General features: G+C 45.2%; 1 protein-coding gene across 1 annotated transcript; it reads left to right on the top strand.

The window, feature by feature from the left end:
• Positions 1-247: 247 nt before the first annotated feature.
• Positions 248-20209, top strand: FCER1G (Fc epsilon receptor Ig). Its single transcript, XM_048511244.1, has 5 exons — positions 248-379; positions 12941-13032; positions 15180-15233; positions 17478-17498; positions 19671-20209. Exons 1-5 carry the CDS (start codon positions 325-327, stop codon positions 19767-19769), a joined length of 321 nt encoding a protein of 106 aa, XP_048367201.1. The 5' UTR covers positions 248-324; the 3' UTR covers positions 19770-20209.

Raw genomic sequence — 20209 nt, 5'->3', positions numbered from 1 at the left:
ACAAGGGTTGTGGCAATTCTCCTTGACTTTAGCCTTTCTGGATGCTCGCTACCCAATCCTTTAAAGCGAGTCTGGAGAAAAGGGAACTTGAGGCCGAGCTTGATAGACTATATCACGAAGCAGGCAGTTCAGGCAGCCCAGGCAGGAAAACATGTGCTTTGTGGGTTGTGGGCTGTCCTGTCGAATCCAGTACAGCACAGCAGGAGCTCAGCTCGGCCGCCGGACATTTGCAAAGCCGGGCGCATGAGCAGCGCATAGGGCTGGTGGTTGGCTTCACATCTGTCGGGCTCACCTCAGCAGAACGAATCCACCCAAGCCTCCATCATGAAGCTACATCTCTTCACAGCCCTCTTGGTTCTCCTAACAGCTGAGGAAGCAGGTAAAGGGGTGAAGGGTGGTGCAGAAATGCCACACCGGGCAGTGCGACGGATTTCTGGTGCGTGTCATCTAGCTGTCGAGGAAAGAAGCGTTTATTTCCACAGGGGGGAAAAATAGCGCAAGCAGGAACCAGTTGCCAATTTTCCCAGCTGAGATTCCATCATCCATATACAAAGAGGAGCTGGTTAATTGGTGGATTAATCAGCTATTAGTTGATTTATTGCTGACGGCCAGCTTGAAGCAGTGGGGGACATGTTTGCGTATGAAGGGAGCATTGGTTCTAGTGTGATTGGGATGGGGAACTTGAAGGGTGGTTATTAAAAAATCCAAAAGGTCTGGATCCAGGCCCTACAAAGAGAGACTTAGGGAGACGGGGATGTTTAGTCTGAAGAAGCAAAGGTTAAGGGTGGACATGATGGCTATGTTTAAATATTTGAAGGGATGTCAGGTTGGTGAGGGAGCAAGCTTGTTTTCTGCTGCCTCAGAGACTAGGACACAGAGTAATGGATTCGAGGCGCAGGAAAAGAGATTCCACCTAAACATTAGGAAGAACCTTCTGACTTCCAGGACTGTTCAGCGGTAGAATTCACTGTCTCGGAGAGTGGTGGAGTCTTGTTCTCTGGAGGTTTTTAAACAGAGGCTGGATGGCCATCTGTCAGGAGTGCTTTGATTGTGTGTTCCTGCATGGCAGGGGTGTGGGACTGGATGGCCCTTGTGGTCTCCTCCAACTCTTCGATTCTATGATTCTGTTATATGAAAAATTGCTTTTCTAATAGCTAGTGATAGCTTTTGGTAATTTGTCATTAGATAGCCATCGTGGTGTAGCGGGAGCACTGTGTGACCTTTCTGAGCACGCAGACATGTTTAGAATTCTGGCATGGGACGGTGGGCCCAGCAGCAAAATGGCTGCCACAAAATGGCTGCCGCAAGAGGTCCAGGCAGCTACAAAATGATCGCCACACCTTAGCTTTAGTAATTCAGTTGCAGACACTGTAAAAGCAACATTTTTGAAAATCTGCAGAACCAGTCAAATGTATTGTTAATCAGAAGTCTTGCGGGGCAAGAGCTTTACCTGGCCCTGTCCACTTCATGAAAACTCTTGGCGGGCATTTTGGGAACCTCTGTTGTAAGATATCTCATCCTTTCACTCCATCTTTAAAAGGTGCCTAAACTGAGGGCCCGGCAAACAATTTAATCTGTCAAAAGATTGTGAATCCACTTCTTCCCCATCAGTGAACGGCTATACATTTTAAGCAGACATGTGCAAACAGACCTACATATTTAAGAACCCGTATTTGTGAGGCAGGAGCAAGTTATTCTAAAGCTGGGGCATCACCTTAGTAGCCCACAAGCCTCTCCCCAAGTAGTTTCTTTGCAGGGGTGTGGAAGAGGATCATACGTTCACGTTTTTAAAAAGGCCAACCCAACAGCCATCAAAACCGCACAGAACATAACACGGCAATCCATGAACCTCTTCTAGGTTGAGCCCCTTCTTGATGAACAAGAGCTTGGGCAACCTTATAATAGATGAGCTTCCTAGAGTAGAAGAAAAAAAGTATGGTTTTACATCCCGCCTTTCTCCCTTGTAAGGAGTCTCAAAGCAGCTTATAAACTCCCTCCCTTCCTCTCCAAGACTTTTCAGACACCTTGTGCCAAGGAGCGGTGGGAGCTGAGTCTGAAGAGTTTAGGAGAGAACTGTAGCTTCTTAAGATCACTCGAAAAGCAGGAAAACTTCAAAAAAGCGGAGGAGCGGGGAAAACAAACCTGGTTCATCAGATTAGAGTCCACCACTTAAGTGGAGGAATAGGGAATCAAACCCGGTTTTTCCGGATTAGAGTCCATTGCTTTTAACAACTACACCATGCTGACCAGGTATCTTCTACCCCCACCTGGATAAGCAGCAAATCCAGATTGGGATCTATCACGTTTTTCTTGTGTCCAGTAGTAATTTTTTTAATCTTCTGTTGGAAAGTAAAACCAAGAGTTGCTGTTACGGCAAAAACCTAAAACCAGCTAAGATAGCAGAACTCTCATTTCTCAGAATGCCAACGCTTGTGGGTGTTTATCCCACAACGTGGGGGGCGGGGGAGGAGTTCGAGTCAAAGCAGGGCTGGCATTCACATTCCCAAAGAAATGATTGACAAGTTGGTTCTTTTCTTGTAATCCAGAGAAGTTTCTTAAACCTTGTCCAAGGCTGTGCATTTTCAAAGTCCACGAATTGCTAGCATCAACGTTTTAAGAGCAGAATTGGCCGGTCCTTTTTCAGGTCAGAAGCTTATCCCTAAATATAATGAATGCCTCGCATTATCCCTTCTCCTCTCGTAAAGCCACCGCGGATGTGTTCACACAGTCAGAATCAAGGGTGATTGTGAGCTTCAAAACTCAACTTTGATACAGGGCGAAATCAGGATGAAATTTAAAATATTGTCACTTCAAGGGAGGGGGATGTCAGATACCGCCTGTTTTTTTTATTTAGACATTCATTTTCCTATTCTAAAAAAGAAAATGGGAAATTGTCACATTCCATATTCAAAAGCCTGGTTGTTTCGTCTGTTGCTGAATCATTTGCTATACGTGGGGCCCCACCCTGGCTACAGGCATGTGTGTATTGTGACAGTGCATGGCACATGCTCCGTGCAACTAAACACAAAAGTCTTCTTCTGGCAAAGGCTTTTTCTGTGTTGCTCTCTAGAGGACATTGGACCGGTCCAGAGGAAGGCGCCACATTTAGCTGGGCAGAAAATACAGTTATCCTCCATACAAGCCTAGAATTCGTCTGGGATTACAACTGATTTCTAGATATCCTAGATTACAATTCCCCTGGACACAATGGATTCTTTTGAGGGTTGATTCTCTATCATAACATCTATGTTGAGGTTCCTCCCTTTCCCAGGCTCCATCCTCCCCCAAATCTCCAGAAATTTACCAGCCCAGAGCAGGCAGCCCCACGTCCCAACACTTCTACATCGTTCTGTAACGACAGTCATGAGGTTGAAATTCTAGCTGGCTGTGTGACTGTTTTGTTCCAAGAACTGAAACTTGCCTTCCAGCTGAATTTGGAGAACAGACTGGATTTCAGCTGGCAGTGAAAAGTGCAAAAAAACCAAAAGCCAGTTTCTCTTTCCAGTGCAAAATGTAGACACAGTTGCCCAACTGAGCAAGATTTCCCCCACCAGCCTGTGAGACCAGGAGGCCACGGAACAGCTGCCTTAAGAACATAAGAACTAGCCTGCTGGATCAGACCAGAGTCCATCTAGTCCAGCACTCTGCTACTCGCAGTGCCTTCAATTTTGTTCTGCTGCAGACCACTCTGCCAAATTAAGCTTGCTGGGTGGCCTTCAGCCGGTCATGCCACCAACCTAACCTACCTTGCAGGGTTGTTTTGAGGATAAAAAAGAGGAGAGGAGGAGGAGGTTATGAGCCGCTTTGAGTCTCCATTGAAGAGAAAAGCTGGGAATAAATAAAGATATAAGCCACTGTAGGGGTGGCAGTCAGAACCTTGCAGTTGGATCTGGCAGTCGTAGAATCATAGAGTTGGAAGAGACCCCAAGGGCCATCAAGTCCAACCCCCTGAAGTGCAGGAATAAAGCACTCCTGACATGTATTCATCCAGCCTCTGTTTAAAAACATCCAAAGAAGGAGACTCCACAACTCTTCAAAAGCAAATTCCACTGTCAAATTCCCCCTTGTCATGACATTTATCTAGATCAGGGGTAGGGAACCTGCGGCTCTCCAGATGTTCAGGAACTACAATTCCCATCAGCCCTGCCAGCGCGTAGCCAATTGGCCCATGCTGACCCGAAACTGATGGGAATTGGATTCCCTGGAAGCTCCTATTTTCTGAATCTAAGACCATACTGCCTGCTCAGGATAATACTTTCCGTTCAGAGGTATCCAGCTCTGGAAACTGGCAGCCAGGAACCCTAAGCAAGACCGACAAGGCTTGGATAAATAAAAGTGATTTATTGAGATGCTGACTGACCTAAGATGTCAGCACCTCCTTCGCGCACAAACACTAACGGCTGCCTACAGCAGCCTTGCAACCATAAGTGATACACTTTCTCCCGTCGGAGGGGCCGGGAGAGCCAAAGACAATACCACCATTCATTAACAAATTCAAAACAACCAATCATTCATTTGCAACATTGCAGGAACCAATCCAGTGTCGATAAGGCATCCCTTCTCAAGTTTAGCGCCAGAGAACAGAGAGGCGGCGATAGCGTCAATCCACTGACAGGGGACACACAAGGTTTTCTCCAGTGTCGGGGTCAGCAGGAAGCAAGAAGCCGATGGGGTGAGTCCCCTTATCTGCCTGCTGACGAGATTAGAGCAGAACCGAAGCCCTTGACCGAGGTTTCCCTTTGTCCAGCGTGCATCAGAGGGAGACTTTTACACGTGAATGGGAAGGGGTCAGGTGGAGACAGAGATGACTCTCTGCCGTGAATGCGATGCGGTTCCATGCAATCACAAATACAGAGAGCTTACAAATCCTATTTCTACGCTAATACCAAACCAGTTTCTACCTAAATAAATACAAAGCGGAATAAATGTCCAATCATTTTAATTCGAAGACATAGTCCGGGGCTGAGATTCTCTCACAGCTCAAAGCGCTATCAATACTGGGCCAAACATTCTCTCAGCTAAACCTCATAGGATTGCTGGGAGGATAAAAGCTCGGAGAGAGTAAAGAACAGATCTCCTGACCTGGTTAGTAGGCTAAGCCTGATCTTGTCCCGATCTTTGATCTTAAGCAGGAGTCCAGCTCAGCAAAGTATTTGGATGGGAGACTTCCAAAGAATACCAAGGTTGGTTGTTGTGGGTTTTCCGGGCTGTGTGGCCATGTTCTGGTAGATCTTGTTCCTAACGTTTCGCCTACATCTGTGGCTGGCATCTTCAGAGGTGTATCACAGAGGAAGTCTGGCTACACACTGTGTCTAGTGAGAAGGAGGGATGTTTTAGTGGAAGTATATATTGTCCATGTCCCCATGGTGAGGAACTAATCAATGCGATGCTGGGTGGAACTTACTTGCTATGCAAAAGTGTGGTTGAGTTGCCAAGGTGGGTTTATCAGTCCATTTACATTTATGAGTCACATTGCATTTCCTGCAGCAGCAGATTCGTATTTGGTGAATTTCAAATCCTGTGTCTTGGGTTCAGGAGTCCATTGTCCATGAATTTAGTATGTCTCTTGGTCTTTGATTCGGTCTTTGCAAGGCATTTGGTACTGGCGTAAGCTTTGTTAATTCTCAGAGTCTCTTTCTTTCTACCTGTTGAAGTTGTCATGGTGTTTTGTGAATTTCAATGGCCTCTCTGTGTAGGTCTGGATATAGTAACCTTCTGAATTGTCCAGAATATCAATGTTTTCAACAAATAAAATGTTATGTCCAGTTTTGTTTTAGAACATGTTCTGCAAACTGCAGATTTTTTCAAGGATGCTGATTAAGCTGACAGTGTCTTTTATGCTCCTTAATCTTGCAGTCTGAATGCCGGGTGCATTTTGTGGTTTTCTATGTAGACCTTTCCACAGCTACAGAGGGTATGTGATAGACTCCTCTAAGCAGAAGTGAGGGTCTCTCTTATCCTTTGCTGAAGCATAGCATCTGCTGTATTTTCCTTGGTAGGTTTGAAGATGGTTTGTAGGTTATGTTTTTTTCATCAGTTTCCCTCTATTTGATCCTGTGATTTCCTTGATGTATGCAGGTAGAAATATTTTTCCCTATAGTGGGCTGTTTCTCCTCAGTCCTCCTGGAGCTTTCTCTTGGTCTTCAAAGGCCTTCTTGATTTCTGTTCTTGGAGTAGCCATTAGCCTGCAGAGGCCCAGTTCTAGGGAGACGCTGATTTCCATCAGGGAGGAGGTAGAAGTTCTACAAATTTGTTTCTGCACCGGATCTGTCAGAAGTTCTACAGTTATACCTTTTTTTTGTTGTGGGTGGTGGTTGGAATTTTTATGTAGATACCGGTCTGTGTGTGTTGGTTTTCTGTATACTGTGTGCCCCAGTTGATGGTTGGATCTGCGAAGACCAGAACATCTAAAAAAAGGGCAGTTTTCCTTCTTTTTTTCAGGTTTCCATGCGGTAAATGAGATGTTCTTAAGGTGGATACTGTTTGCTTCCTGGATACACCTAATCTTAGTCAACAACAACAATAACTTTATTAGGCATATAAAGTAGGCTCCAGAGCCGTTACAGACATTTTCTGAGGTACAAAATCAAAAGCGCTACATTCAAAACACAGGCAGAAGAAACTGTATCTAAAGCATTGGGCGTTACTTAGAAGAAGTTCCTGTCACTTGTAAAAAGAAATGTTGCTACTTTCTGCCAAGAGAAACACATGGCCTCTGTGAAGTATTTAACAAAAAGCTCCACCGCCAGAGTTATTTGGGGTCTCTTTCAGATTTGTTTAGGACCAGACCAGGAGAGAAATTCCTGATACCCAAATATCTCAAACAGTCGAGTATAATGTGAACAAGGGTCTCCACTTGGTTTTTACAGTTTGGATAGACCCGATCCTGGAGAGGAATAAATAAGTAGCGACCCTTTGTAACAGCCGATGGAAAAGTATTGCATCTGGCCCTTGTAATAACCCATCTCTTTTGGGGTTCAGTTAATAGTTCAAGATATTTGGCTATGTGCCCCTGTTCCGGTACTATTCCGACAGGGAGGGGTGATCTGGACCACCTTAATGGAAGGGTTAAGGTTGCCCAATCCAGGTTGAGAAACCTCTGGAGATTTGGCAATGGAGACTTATGCCATGGAATCCACCAGTCTGTGAAGCCTGGGAGACTCAAAGCTGTATTTTTGAGGATGATCTTGTTTGATGGGCAGGTTTATAAATAGGGCTGCCAACTTCCAGGTGGTTCAACCATAATGAAAGTGGGGTACGTTGCTCAAAGGTTAACAATCCAAGCAAAGATCTCTATGGCTAATGGTATTATTGTACCAGTGTCCCTAATATTCAATAAACACTTAAAACAGATACTGTGTTAAACTTAACAACATAAACAGTATCTGCAGAGGCTTGTTATTGCGTGATAATTTACACAAAGAAACTTAAACCAAACAGTCCCTCTACAAAGGGCTCACAACAACAAATTAACAGGGACAATGTGCACACGGGCTGTCATTACCTGGTTGATTGCTTATTGTTAACCTCTAAGACTTTTTCTGCACATGCAGAATGATTCACATTCAATCCACTTTCAATCCACTTTGCAGCTGGATTTTACTGTGCGGAACAGCAAAATCCACTTGCAAACAATTGTGAAAGTGAATTGAAAGTGCATTATTGAATTGAAAGTGCATTATGTGCAGAAGGAAAAGTGCACTATGTGCAGAAGGAAAGTGAATTGAAAGTGCATTATGTGCAGAAGGAAAGTGAATTGAAAGTGCATTATGTGCAGAAGGAAAGTGAATTGAAAGTGCATTATGTGCAGAAGGAAAACTTGCTATTACAAGTGATCTCTAGGCAACAGAGATCCGCTCCCCTGGAGAAAATGGCTACTGTGGATGGTAGATTCTATGGCATTATTTATACCCCATTGAAGTCCCTCCCCTTCCCAAGCTCCACCACCTCAGGCTCCACCCCCAAAATCTCCAGGTATTTCCTAGTCCAGTGGTGGCGAACCTTTGGCACTCCAGATGTTATGGACTACAATTCCCATCAGCCCCTGCCAGCATGGCCAATTGGCCATGCTGGAAGGGGCTGATGGGAATTGTAGTCCATAACATCTGGAGTGCCAAAGGTTCGCCACCACGGTCCTAGTCTAATGCTGGCAGCCCTATTCACCAGGTCCCTTCCACTGATTCGTTTACTTAAATCTTACATAAAATCCTCACAGCCCTGTACAAAATCTGTCTAAAAACACAAACAGTTTTGCCACCTATAAAGTTAGGGGTGGAAAATTTGAATTAAGAATTCCTGGAGATTTGGGTGGGGCGGAGCAAGATGAGCAACCTCATGCCACAGAGACCACCCATTGGAGCAGCCATTTTGTTTATACAGGGCAACTGATTTCTGACCTCTGGAAATGAGTTGTGAATTCTGGCAGATCTCCAGACCACACCTGGAAATAGGGGACCATACTCTAAAGTACATGTATGCAGAAGAGACACTACAAGATCCCCCCTTGACATATACTCATACACACAACAGAGATGTTGCAGGATTATCCCCTTGAATGTACACACTCAGGGAGTGGTTTCTTTGCTGCACAGGATGAGAAGCGTGGTGGTCAGATCAAAGGATCTTGTTGCGCCTCTGAGTTCTTCCTTCACAATTGGGCTGCATCAACAGCATCGGAAGGGCTGCCGCGGCGTGTGGTTTCACAACATACCCGTTAATCAAATGGTTCGTTGTGGTGGCCAAGGCGATAATGCCATTTATCTCTGTCTTTGGGGGAGGAGGGCAAACTCATGAAATATAGTTCTTCTGTAAAACAACTGGGTTCAAAAGAACCTCACGCTGAAAGACAAGCAAATGTATTTTTAAAATGTGCACTGCACATGCAGAATAATGCACTTTCAATCCACTTTCAATGCACTTTGCAGCTGGATTTTACTGTGCAAAATAGCAAAATCCACTTGCAAACAATTGTGAAAGTGGATCAAAAGTGCATTATTCTGCATGTGCAGAAGGGGCCTCTGTGATGCCTCCCTAAATAACTGAACTAAATAAAGCTGTGGTCCACAGCACCGTGGTTAAGAAACTGTACTGGTTGTCACAGCAGTTACAGGGAAACCAGGCCTTTTTTCATAAGACTTGCATTTTTGCCCTGCCCACAGTGGGTAAACAGTGCCCCCCCCTCCCCAGTCTTGAGAATGACTGCAAAATAGCCACCATAGTGATGCTCTAGGAATTTTTCCATGTCTCTATTGTTTTTACCAGAGATTGGATAGAATTCCTGGAGTGTCACACAGAAACTATGACTTGTCCTCCCCAAACTCCACCCTCTGCATAATCCTCAAAATCTCTCTGCATTTACCAGGCAAAGTTGATAGCCTTAATCCTCATGTGGAAACATTCATGCCAGTACTTGCACATAAACACTAAGGCAGCATGCAAGAATACATCTGGCTGTTTTACATACTCTGTAGCTGCCAAGTTCAGTTTTGAACTATTCAGAAACTATTACAAGATGGGTTTCCTCCCCAAAGTGAAGCAGCCAACTCAGGGAGACCCCACCAAGTTCCACCTCGTGGAGTTTTCAAAGGAAGAGATGAGCAGAGACGGTTTGTCCATGGTCAGTTCTGCACAGCATAAATAGAACGTCTTTAGGATGTTATAAAAAGATCTGTTTTGGCAAACACATCTGGTTCACCAGATAAAGCCTCTGCCACTCAATTGGAGGAGTGAGGAATCAAACCCAGTTCTCCAGGTTAGAATCCACCTGCTCTTAACCACTACACCATGCTGTTGTGACTTCAATGGGGTTTAATGCCATACAGTCCACCTTCCAAAGCTGCCATTTTCTTCAAGCAAACTGACTTCTGTCACCTGAAGATCAGTGGTAATAGCTCCAGCCATTCTCTGGGGGTTCCACCATATTTACAATGCTTGGGGTTTAGTGCAACAAGCATACAACCAAATGAAATCGCACAAACATTGACTGGCAGTCCAAGGGCTGTTTAACTTAGAAAATGTGAAGAAGAAGAAGAAGAAGAAGAAGAAGAAGAAGAAGAAGAAGAAGAAGAAGAAGAAGAAGAAGAAGAAGAAGAAGGAGGAGGAGGAGGAGGAGGAGGAGGAGGAGGAGGAGTTTGGATTTATATCCCCCCCTTTCTCTCCTGCAGGAAATTCAAAGGGGCTTACAATCTCCTTGCCCTTCCCCCCTCACAACAAACACCCTGTGAGGTAGGTGGGGCTGAGAGAGCTCCAAAAAGCTGTGACTAGCCCAAGGTCACCCAGCTGGTGTGTGTGGGAGTGTACAGGCTAATCTGAATTCCCCAGATAAGCCTCCACAGCTCAGGCAACAGAGCTGGGAATCAAACCCAGTTCCTCCAGATTAGATACACTTAGCTCTTAGCCTCCTACGCCACTGCTGCTTAAATACGTTGAATGCTGTTTACAACACGAAAATTTCTCACAGTTCCAAATAAAGGGTATGAACTTGTCCCAGTCTCCAAAACACATTACAGCAAGAGTGTTTACCACCAAATCACTTGACAGAGAATTCGTAGGACTTCCTTCAAACAAGTCTCCAATATGCATGTAACATTCAAACAAGAATCCATAGACCAGTAGAACAAACTTATAAGTCTCTTTTAAGGTGCTGCAAGATTCTTAAGTTTGATGTGAACAGTTCAAGCTAGCCAGCTCCTAGGTTGATGCCTGACCTTGCTGTAACTTTGAAGGCTGCCTTAAACACATGCCGTCCATGTCCCACCTGTCACAGGGTTCCTTCACTGCAGCATAAATGGGCTGGAGGTTTGCAACCCTACCTGAAACTCGTGTTGCTCTCTAAGGGGCCATGGAATTTGAATCTGCTTTATAGCAGACCAACATGGCTACGCTCTGAAACTACAACAGTGGCATAGTGGTTAAGAGCAGGTGTACTCTAATCTGGAGGAACCGGGTTTGATTCCCCGCTCTGCCGCTTGAGCTGTAGAGGCTTATCTGGGTGTTATGACAGTTGGCAGTGTGTAACATGGGGAATTCAGATTAGCCTGTACACTCCCACACACACCAGCTGGGTGACCCTGGGCCAGTCACAGCTTTTCGGAGCTCTCTCAGCCCCACCTACCTCACAAGGTGTTTGTTGTGAGGGAGGAAGGGAAAGGAGTTTGTAAGTCCCTTTGAGTCTCCTGCAGGAGAGGAAGGGGAGGTATAAATCCAACTCTTCTTCTTCTTCTGAAGTAAAGTATAGGTGAATATATCTACATCACAACCTTCAACCAACTCTACAATCAATGCCTGCTCCTCAGAGAACCCTGAGGGGAAATGTTCTGTGAAGGAGGGCATTAAGAAAATCCCCCATACACTTAAATATTGTGTGGCCACTTTCATCTTTTTATCAGTATTAATAAACGGCCCTAATGGCTCCGAACAAAGCCAAATTGTAGCCCATTCCCCTTTGGTGTTTAAATGTATCAGGTCATATTGATTGTATTGCTTTTAGTATCTTGTGTTGGATTTTGTACTTTGCGCTTTTACATTTCCCATTGATACATTGATATAGGCAATTGGAACTGAGTTATGCTTATTGTATTATACAATATTTACCAGAAATTAGCAGGTATTATAAAGGGCAGGCTTAGCCATAATTCCTTTAAAATAGTTTCCACTTTATTTTGGACAATTCCAATTCAGAAGATTTTATCCTTTGAATGTAATTTATTTGTAGTTACAGTATATGTCTTTTAACCTTTGTTTTATATATTGATTGTGACAGCCTAAGGCTAATGCAATAAATACTACTACTACTACTACTACTACTACTACTACTACTACTACTACTACTACTACTACTACTACTACTACTACTACTACTACTACTACACTTAAGTATTGTAATTTGGAAAAAATTGTTAAAATTTGGGACCCCATTAACTGTTTATTTGAAAAGAGAACAAGAATACAAATGTTTTATGTTCAGTTTGCAATATGGAATATTTGGAACTGAAATATTCTAAAAGGAGTCACTAGGGGATATGAAACGAAAATGTCTAAGTTAAAGTACTGGTATTTGAAGAATTATGCAAGTATATTAATATTCCAGCAAGTTAACTTGTTCAAGATTAATAATTTTTAGGGATTATAATGAAATGTATTTGTTTAAGTAAAGTATAACTCTAGTAGGAAGTCCTTTTCATTTTAAGATAGGCATGTAGGAAATGTTGTTTTTGAAGGGCAACAGGTATATTTACAATATATAATCCTGTCAAGCAGAGTAACGAGCAGAAATGTGGATTGTGCGGCATGTCAAATTAGAATGGTTCTCTCTCAAAAGACCAGCCGTTTTACCTCAGAAGTTCATAAAACATAAGAAGAAATTTACTTTAACTGAGAGAGAAAACATATACAATCAGTGGTGGGATCCAAAAATTTTAGTAACAGGTCCCCATGGTGGTGGGATTCAAACTGTGGCATAATGCCAATGGGGCTGGGCGGGGCATGACAGTAAGGCGTGTATGCATGCATGGCATCTCCAGAGGTGGGGGCACGTTTCACTTTACAAGGCTGGTGGCAGGATGCAGCCGCTGCGCCGGTCCTTGGGTGGGAAACGAATGCACGTAGGCGCAGGCTGACACGCACGCCGATGCACCTCCTGCTAGACTGCTTCAAGTTCTGCGCGCTACTGCTGAGAGGAGAGGCGTAACTAAGGCAAAACTCACGTGGCAAAATCACCCATTAGTAACCCCCTCTCGGCACACACAAATAATTAGTAACCTACTCTCGGGAACCTGTGAGAACCTGCTGGATCCCACCTCTGTATACAATATATACATATCAACAAAGTATCACATGTATATTCACATGTGTATCACATGTGTATCACATGTTACATTCACGGTTCATCGTTAGTTACAGTTTTGTTACAGTCACAAAAATGCACCTTGTCTCACTGCAGACGCCCTGAAGGAACCTGAGATATGTTACATTTTGGATGGGATTCTCTTTGCCTACGGCATCACTCTCACCTTCCTCTACTGTCGACTGAAGGTGAGTCCCTCCCAGACCTTTGAAACGTTGTCAGGTAGTTGTGATAGTCTTGATAAGAGTCAAAGGGCGCCATGCAATGCTATGCTGTCACTTCTGGCCAAGTAAAAGAGAGTGATGTCACATGTTGTCTGACACTCTAGCAATCCCTGAAAACTCCATGATTTTACATCACTGACTTTGCATTCACTGTGGCAATTAAAGCAAAGTTACATTGAAAATTGTCATGCAGAAATCACCATGTGGACTAGCAGGAGAATTGTGTGGGTATTTTTTTAATGCTCTGTCCTCTATTTTATCCTTACCACAGCCCTGAGAGGTAGGTTAAGTTGAGAGTGTGGCAATTTTTGCACCACTGTGAATCAGCAATAGATGCTCAGCTTTTCAGGCAGTAGTCCGTTGCTCTTTTAAAAGAGAAGCTAGGCCGCAAGGCAAAGCTGGAAACAAATTGTAGTTATTTTTTGGAATATTCTAAGTTTTGCTGTGGATCTTCCTGAGAGGGGTATTGCAGGGGCGCAGGACAGGAGATTAGGCCTGAAAATTGTATTTGATATTGTTACAGAGAATTACCAGTAACAATAAGTGATTTCAGCTCAGCAACTTAATGAGGCACAGGAAGCCGGCGTTTCTTCAAGGCAGGAAGGATTTTACTGCAAGTGATTTCTTGGCACAGCTCAGCAAAAGGACCCCCCATGGCTGTGCATCAGCCCCTTTTATACATTTCCCAGTAACCCAGAAAGGGGGTGTAGGGCAGTCCCACCCCCATAGTGCAAAACCCAGGAAGGGGGCGGTCTCCCTCCATCTAGTACAGAGAAAATATCCTAGAACACCAAAGGGAGAAAACAATCCCTTTGCACATGCTGATGAGATCAAATCCCAGAAGAAAAGCTTGCAACTTCTTGCCTGAGGTGGTTCCTTGGGAGTGTTAGACAAAGACAAGTTTAAATGATCCAATGAATTCTTGGATCCTGAAAGTAAAGTCCAATGAGCTTCTGGATCCTGAGAATAAAACTTCAAACAGTCCAATAGCAAAACAGGGTGACATCTTCCAACGGCTGGGTGACCCTTGGGTGCTGGCAACAGATTCGATTAGCAAGTCCAAAGAGGGTCGTTGTTCTTATCAAAGGGTGGCTGGGCGTTGGTCTAAGCTGCATTCCAGAGCCAACTTCCCTGGTTCTTTAATATCAGACCTTAACTGGCTATTGCTTCTATTCTCAGACACAAATTTCAAAAATAACATTTCTAACTTAAACAATAGGAAAACCTTAAAGGATAAACACACATACTTATACTTATAGGCAAGACTGTACATCTACCTACTGGCAGGGCTCGCTTAAAACTAATAGAACCTTAACCTAACTGAAGAACCTTATTAAACTAAAATCCTAAACTGCAGGCATAAACTTAATTAAGAGGAGCTTTTACTACATCCTAGAATGACACAAACACAAGGGAAATCATATAGCATTGGCACAATCATGCATATACATTCTTTGTGAACCTTATGAAGGCTTCTGAACCACACAGGTCTCTGTATCCGGGCAGGGAGCCAGTGTAGCCAGGCAACCTGACTTCAGGAAAATATTTTGTTTATTTTCCCATTGGTAACAATATTATAGTCACAGTCTCTTAGCCTAACCTTCTTCACAAGGTAGTTCTAAGGATAAAATGGGGGTGGGGGAGGGGTCTCTGTGTGCTACCCTGAGATTCTGAGGGGAGGGGAAATATAGTAAGACAGAAACTGTAAAAGGCTGCCATTATATAAATAAGCATAAAATATTGTATTGTCGAAGGCTTGCACAGCCAGAATCAGCTGGGGTGTGTGGTTTTCTGGGCTGTGTGGCCGTGGTCTAGTAGTTTTAGCTCCTAACTTTTTGCATCTATGGCTGGCATCTTTGGAGGCATATCACAGTAAGATTTGTTTCTCCAGAGAAACTACCCGACCACACCCACACAGCCCAGAAAGCCCACAACACCATATAGAATATTGCTTTATGATGTAAAAGGTGGCTTTGTCACTGATCTATCTTTTCCTTGCTTACAGAAGGTTATTTTTATTACAAGTTTTTAATAATGTTGTTATACCTTAGATTAGAGTTACACGAGAGCTTCTGGGTTGATTTAATTCTCCCTGCATTTTGCTTCCTCAGATTCAATACCGAAAGAAATCAAAACAGTTACAGGACTCTTCGGCAATCTATGAGGTAAATTCAGCTAATAACAATATTAATACTATTTAGCATGTCTGCAGCATGCGTTCAGAGTGGCGTTTTGTATACATAATCTCAGTGATCTGTAATCAGATAGGTGGTACTGGACAAAATCCAAGATGGTTAGTGCCAGAGCTGGTAAATCCGAATGCCTCCCTCCTTTCTAGGTAGTAAAAGAATGTGTATGATCATTGAGTCCTGATTTAAATTACCCCACACCCAAAATAACGTTTACCTGCAGTGGAGCTACCTGTGGGGGTGACCCTGAGCATTGTTATCCCTATCCTCCTGTGAAATTTTGATCAGAAGAAACAGAGTGTGGATTTATATCCCCCTTTTCTCTCCTGTAGGAGACTCAAAGGGGCTTATAATCTCCTCCTTCCCGCCCTCTCACAACAAACACCCTGTGAGATGGGTCAGTGCTGGCAGGGGCTGATGGGACTTGTAGTCCATGAACATCTAAAGGGCCAAGGTTGGACATCCCTGCTCTAGGCTTGTGGTCTGCCCCGCAGTGAGCATACATTCCCTTTGGGGCAGGCTTTCTGTTGCACATAGATTTCCACCCTCCCAAGATCACCACCCTGCAGATACAATAATCCCTGCAGTTTCTGAGAGCAGGGAAAGTGTGATTTCCCTCCCCCACCTCCACCCTGCCTGTGTAGGAAAAGCAAAACAGACCCACATCCATTTGTCCTGCTTCAGGTTTTCCGTTCATCTCCACCTTCCCCTGTCCACCCAGGAGGAGTTTTGCCCACTCCTCAGCAGGCATTTCCGGGAAACACATGGGCCATTTTAAAATAATTCTTGTTACAGTAATGTTCTATTGCAGGAGTGAGAGAACATTAAAATGACCCCCCTCCCCAAATTAAAAGATGGGGGAAAGGCTGACATTCAACCAACCAATCCAAGAGAGACCTGGAAGCAGGGACAGCCAAAATGGTGGTTTGACTACTAGAGCAGGGATGGCGAACCTATGGCACGGGTGCCAGAGGTGGCACTCAGAGCCCTCTCTATGGGCACGAGCAAACAGAGTCGCCCTCCCCTCCCCCACACACTAGGCTGGCCTGGGCCGCTGGGCTTGATTATTAGCATTAAGTTTTGGGGAAGCAGTGTAGGTAACCCTGTTAAGCGCTGTTACACCCCACCAATTTTCATGTAAAGAACTAAAGTGTGATCCTTTACCTGGGAGTAAGCTTGGTTGCTGGCAATGGGGCTTGCTTCTGAGTAAACCCTCTTAGGTAAAGTGACCAGATTTTTCTTATTAAAAAGTGGGGGGCGCGCGCGCACCCGCAGCAGCACACTGCCTTTTGCGGCGGCGCTCCCCAGTTAGGGGCGCTTCCCTGTTTCCTGACCAGGCTGCCTTTTGCACGGCGCTCCCCGGTCAGGAGGGAAGCGCCCCATAAGGCACTGCGGCAGCTGGGGCACTTCCCTGTTTCCTGACTGGGGAGCGCCGCCGCAAAAGGCGGTAAGTGCTGCCAGGTACAGAGACCATTGTCCCTAATCGGGACAAGCTGGCATAAGCTCGGCGTGGAGCGGGACAACTCTAATAAAAGCGGCGTGAGTGTCCCGCGAAAATCGGGACGGCTGGTCACCGTACTCTTAGGGTCATGATTCACCTGTTGGAAGAGTTGCACGGTTGCTTCAAAGCAAAGCCACCAACTACCACCAAGCTTACTCCCGAGTAACGCACACCTCGGAGCCAACCGTTTTTCTAAACTGAGACCTCAGTATTCAGGTTAAATTGCCGTGTTGGCACTTTGCGATAAATAAGTGGGTTCTGGGTTGCAATCTGGGCACTCGGTCTCGAAAAAGTTCGCCGTCACTGGACTAGAGCAATCAGTGCGGTCTCCTCGCACATAAACAGAGAAATGTGGGGAGACCCCATTGCAGAACAAACTGCCTTAGGATAAGCAGGGCATGCATAAAGGGCTAGAAACCCAACAGATCCAACTATCACCACTGGTTCATTTTTTTGTCCTTGGAAACACCACCCCTGTTTTCTGCCTGGTGTGATGGACAAATAGAAACCCTGCCAGCAGTTAAAATGTAGCAAACTTTTTGCTCTCAAATGAATTGATTAAGTACAAGGGTGTTTGTTTCTGTTTGTTTCTGGCACTGGATCTTTGGGGGGCGGGGAAGAAGGGTGACCGGACAAGTTTGAAGAAGCGAATATTTTTGTTGGCTGGTTTTTGCTTCCTGTTTTTCTAACTACTCATCTCTGTTTGTATTTTTTTCTAGAAAGTGGAAGGAATCTATACAGTAAGTATCTGACTATATTCTTTGGGTGGGGGTGGGGTGGGACAGCAGTTCTAGGCATCTTTTCGCTGAAATATTTGTATCCCTAGTTTGTGGCTTGATGTATGTCATCCCAAAAATGTGTAAATGGCTTTTTCCATTTTGAAAAAAAAAAGAAGAAGCTAAGATTTGATGAGCTAGAATGAGAAACTGATAAAAACAATGTAAAACACTTTTTTAAAAGTTTAGTTCATTAAATTTGATACCCCAGCTCCAGGCAACCAACAAACACAGCATAAAATGCATTAAATACGTTATAAAATAAATATATAACCATATTTAAACCATTCAAACATTAACATACCAGTTTAGCCAACAGAACTCTGGCTTTTTTTTAGTCTGTTCCTGAAGCTCAGCCCTCTGGACCTCAGATAGACCCGGGGGCGTATCTGCCAGAGGGACATGGGGTATCACATGTCCCCGGGCGCACATCATCTAGTCATGTGGGAGGGGTGCCGGGCCCTGGCCAGTTCCAGGCGGTAGACCTGGGCACCATTGCTGGGCACCATTGCTGGGCACCATTGCTGGCTTTGAGTGGTAGACCTGGGCACTGGGGGCAGAGGTGTATCAGGGGTAAATGGCGCCCGGAGACAAATTGTCTCCAGGATGCCCCCCAGCCTCTGCCCTGCCCCCACCCTGCAGAATCTGCCCCCCACCCCAGCTCCACTCCTCACTCCCCTCGCACTCCCCGCCCATGTCACCATAGACATGGGCAAGGTCTAGGGTGCCTACCTACCCCTCCAGACTCCCCCAGCCAGCTGGGCTCCCAGCCAGCAGCCTACAGTTTCTTGTGACCTCCCCTCCGGGCCGATTTTGCGCCCCTCACGTGACCAGAAGAGTGGCGCCCGGGGACAAGGGGTACCCCCTCAGATTTTGCCCCAGGCTCCATTTTCCCTAGATACGCCTCTGGATTGACCTGAATGGCAAAAGCTCTCCAGGGTCTCTAGTGAAGGCCTTTCATAAACTTAGTACATGATTCTTTCAGCTGGAGGTGCCAGGAATTGAACCACTGACCTCTGGGCAGATTGTGAGAGGAAGGGCTGGGCCAGTGCTCACAGCCCTTTCTTATATGTCCAGGGTAATGCCGACTGCCGCTCTGGGGGTCAGGAAAGACTTTCCTCCCTGGAAAGCATTAGGAGCAAAAAAAACACACCAGACCACGGCCACACAGCCTGGAAATCCCATAACAGCCAATTGGAAATCAGTAGAAGGCAGACTATTTCTTTAAATATTTTAACCCCTCTTTTCTCCTATACTGAACTCAAAACAGCTGACTATGTAAAATAATAGACAAAATAAAACTGTGCATAGCAATATACAACCCTGCAGACCGAAGTCAACTTTAAAGCAGTGAACGCATCATGGGGACATCCCAGTTGGCTCAATTTCTTCCAGCATGACTCATAATGCCACAGCCTGTTAGTCACAGGCCGAGAGATCTCCTTTGGCTCATACTGAATGCCAAGACTTGGCTTTGAGTTACCAGCAGGAAAATAAGGGAGGGGCAAATGTCCATCCCAAATTCTGTTCAGGTGGCTCCAATGTCCCCAAGTCCAACCTTTTCCTTCCTTCAGAATAAAGCATCCAGCAGCTAGAGTAAAATTTGGGAAGCCCTCAGGTGGTGATTCTTTGGTGTGTGAATGCAGATGTTACAAGATGTTCCTGTTATCACCTGCAGAATGTTGGAGGGTAGCCAAGGATTCCATTGCCCCTTTTCAAAACACGTGCATCTCGTTTTATTTATTTTTATTTGCTTCATTTATATTCTGCCTTTCTCCTCAATGGGAACCCAAAATCTGGTTCTCCATGTTATCCTCACAAACACCCCTGTGAGGTAGGTTAGGCTGAGAGTGTGACTGGCCCAAAGCCACTGGCCCAAATTCGAACGTGGCTCTCCCACCTCACAGCTGATACTGGCCTAAATTCAAACATGGCTCTCCCACCTCACTGCTGAGACTAGCCCAAATTCGAACGTGGCTCTCCCACCTCACAGCTGATACTGGCCTAAATTCGAACGTGACTCTCCCACCTCACTGCTGAGACTGGCCCGAATTCGACCGTGGCTCTCCCACCTCACTGCTGAGGCTTGCGTGCTGCTGGTGACTCCCTCTCCTCCACCCTTTTTCCATCTTCCAGGGCCTTGTCACGCCTGAAGGTGACACCTACACACCCCTCAAGCTTACCAAGCCTGAACCACCGAGTAAAACCCCTGAAGAAGAGTTTGAAGTGGAGTAGGCCCTGCACTGCTGTGGCTTGCGGAAACCTTTGGCTGACATCTGAAACCTGCAAAGCCGCGTTTGATGTGGGACAACTGTCGAGCAATCCTCGCTACACCTTCAGGGAAGACTCTGTCCTGTTTTGTGCCCTGACCAAGTGGCTTTGATGAGGGGGAGCCTTGTTCGTGGTAGCTGCCGCTTGCTCTTTTAAGCCAATGCCTATTAGGATGCGGCGTGGGCTTTTTGTTAACTCCACCGGGTGCTCTCACGAGTACCTCTCAAAGCCTATTCAATTGTAGGGCAAAACTAGTTTGTCCATGATCCCGTACAACCCCAGGGAACTTTATATACCCTTATACATAATTGCCTAAGGGATGGAATGTCCGACGACTAACCCCCAGCCAATGGGTGTGCAGGACTCACAACATTCCATCCAATTCCCGCCCACCTTCCCCCAAC

Source organism: Sphaerodactylus townsendi, linkage group LG01 (assembly GCF_021028975.2).
Source record: "Sphaerodactylus townsendi isolate TG3544 linkage group LG01, MPM_Stown_v2.3, whole genome shotgun sequence".
Classification (NCBI taxonomy): domain Eukaryota; kingdom Metazoa; phylum Chordata; class Lepidosauria; order Squamata; family Sphaerodactylidae; genus Sphaerodactylus; species Sphaerodactylus townsendi.
The sequence above is the reverse complement of the archived record's forward strand: the minus strand, read 5'-3'. Positions and strand labels throughout refer to the sequence as shown.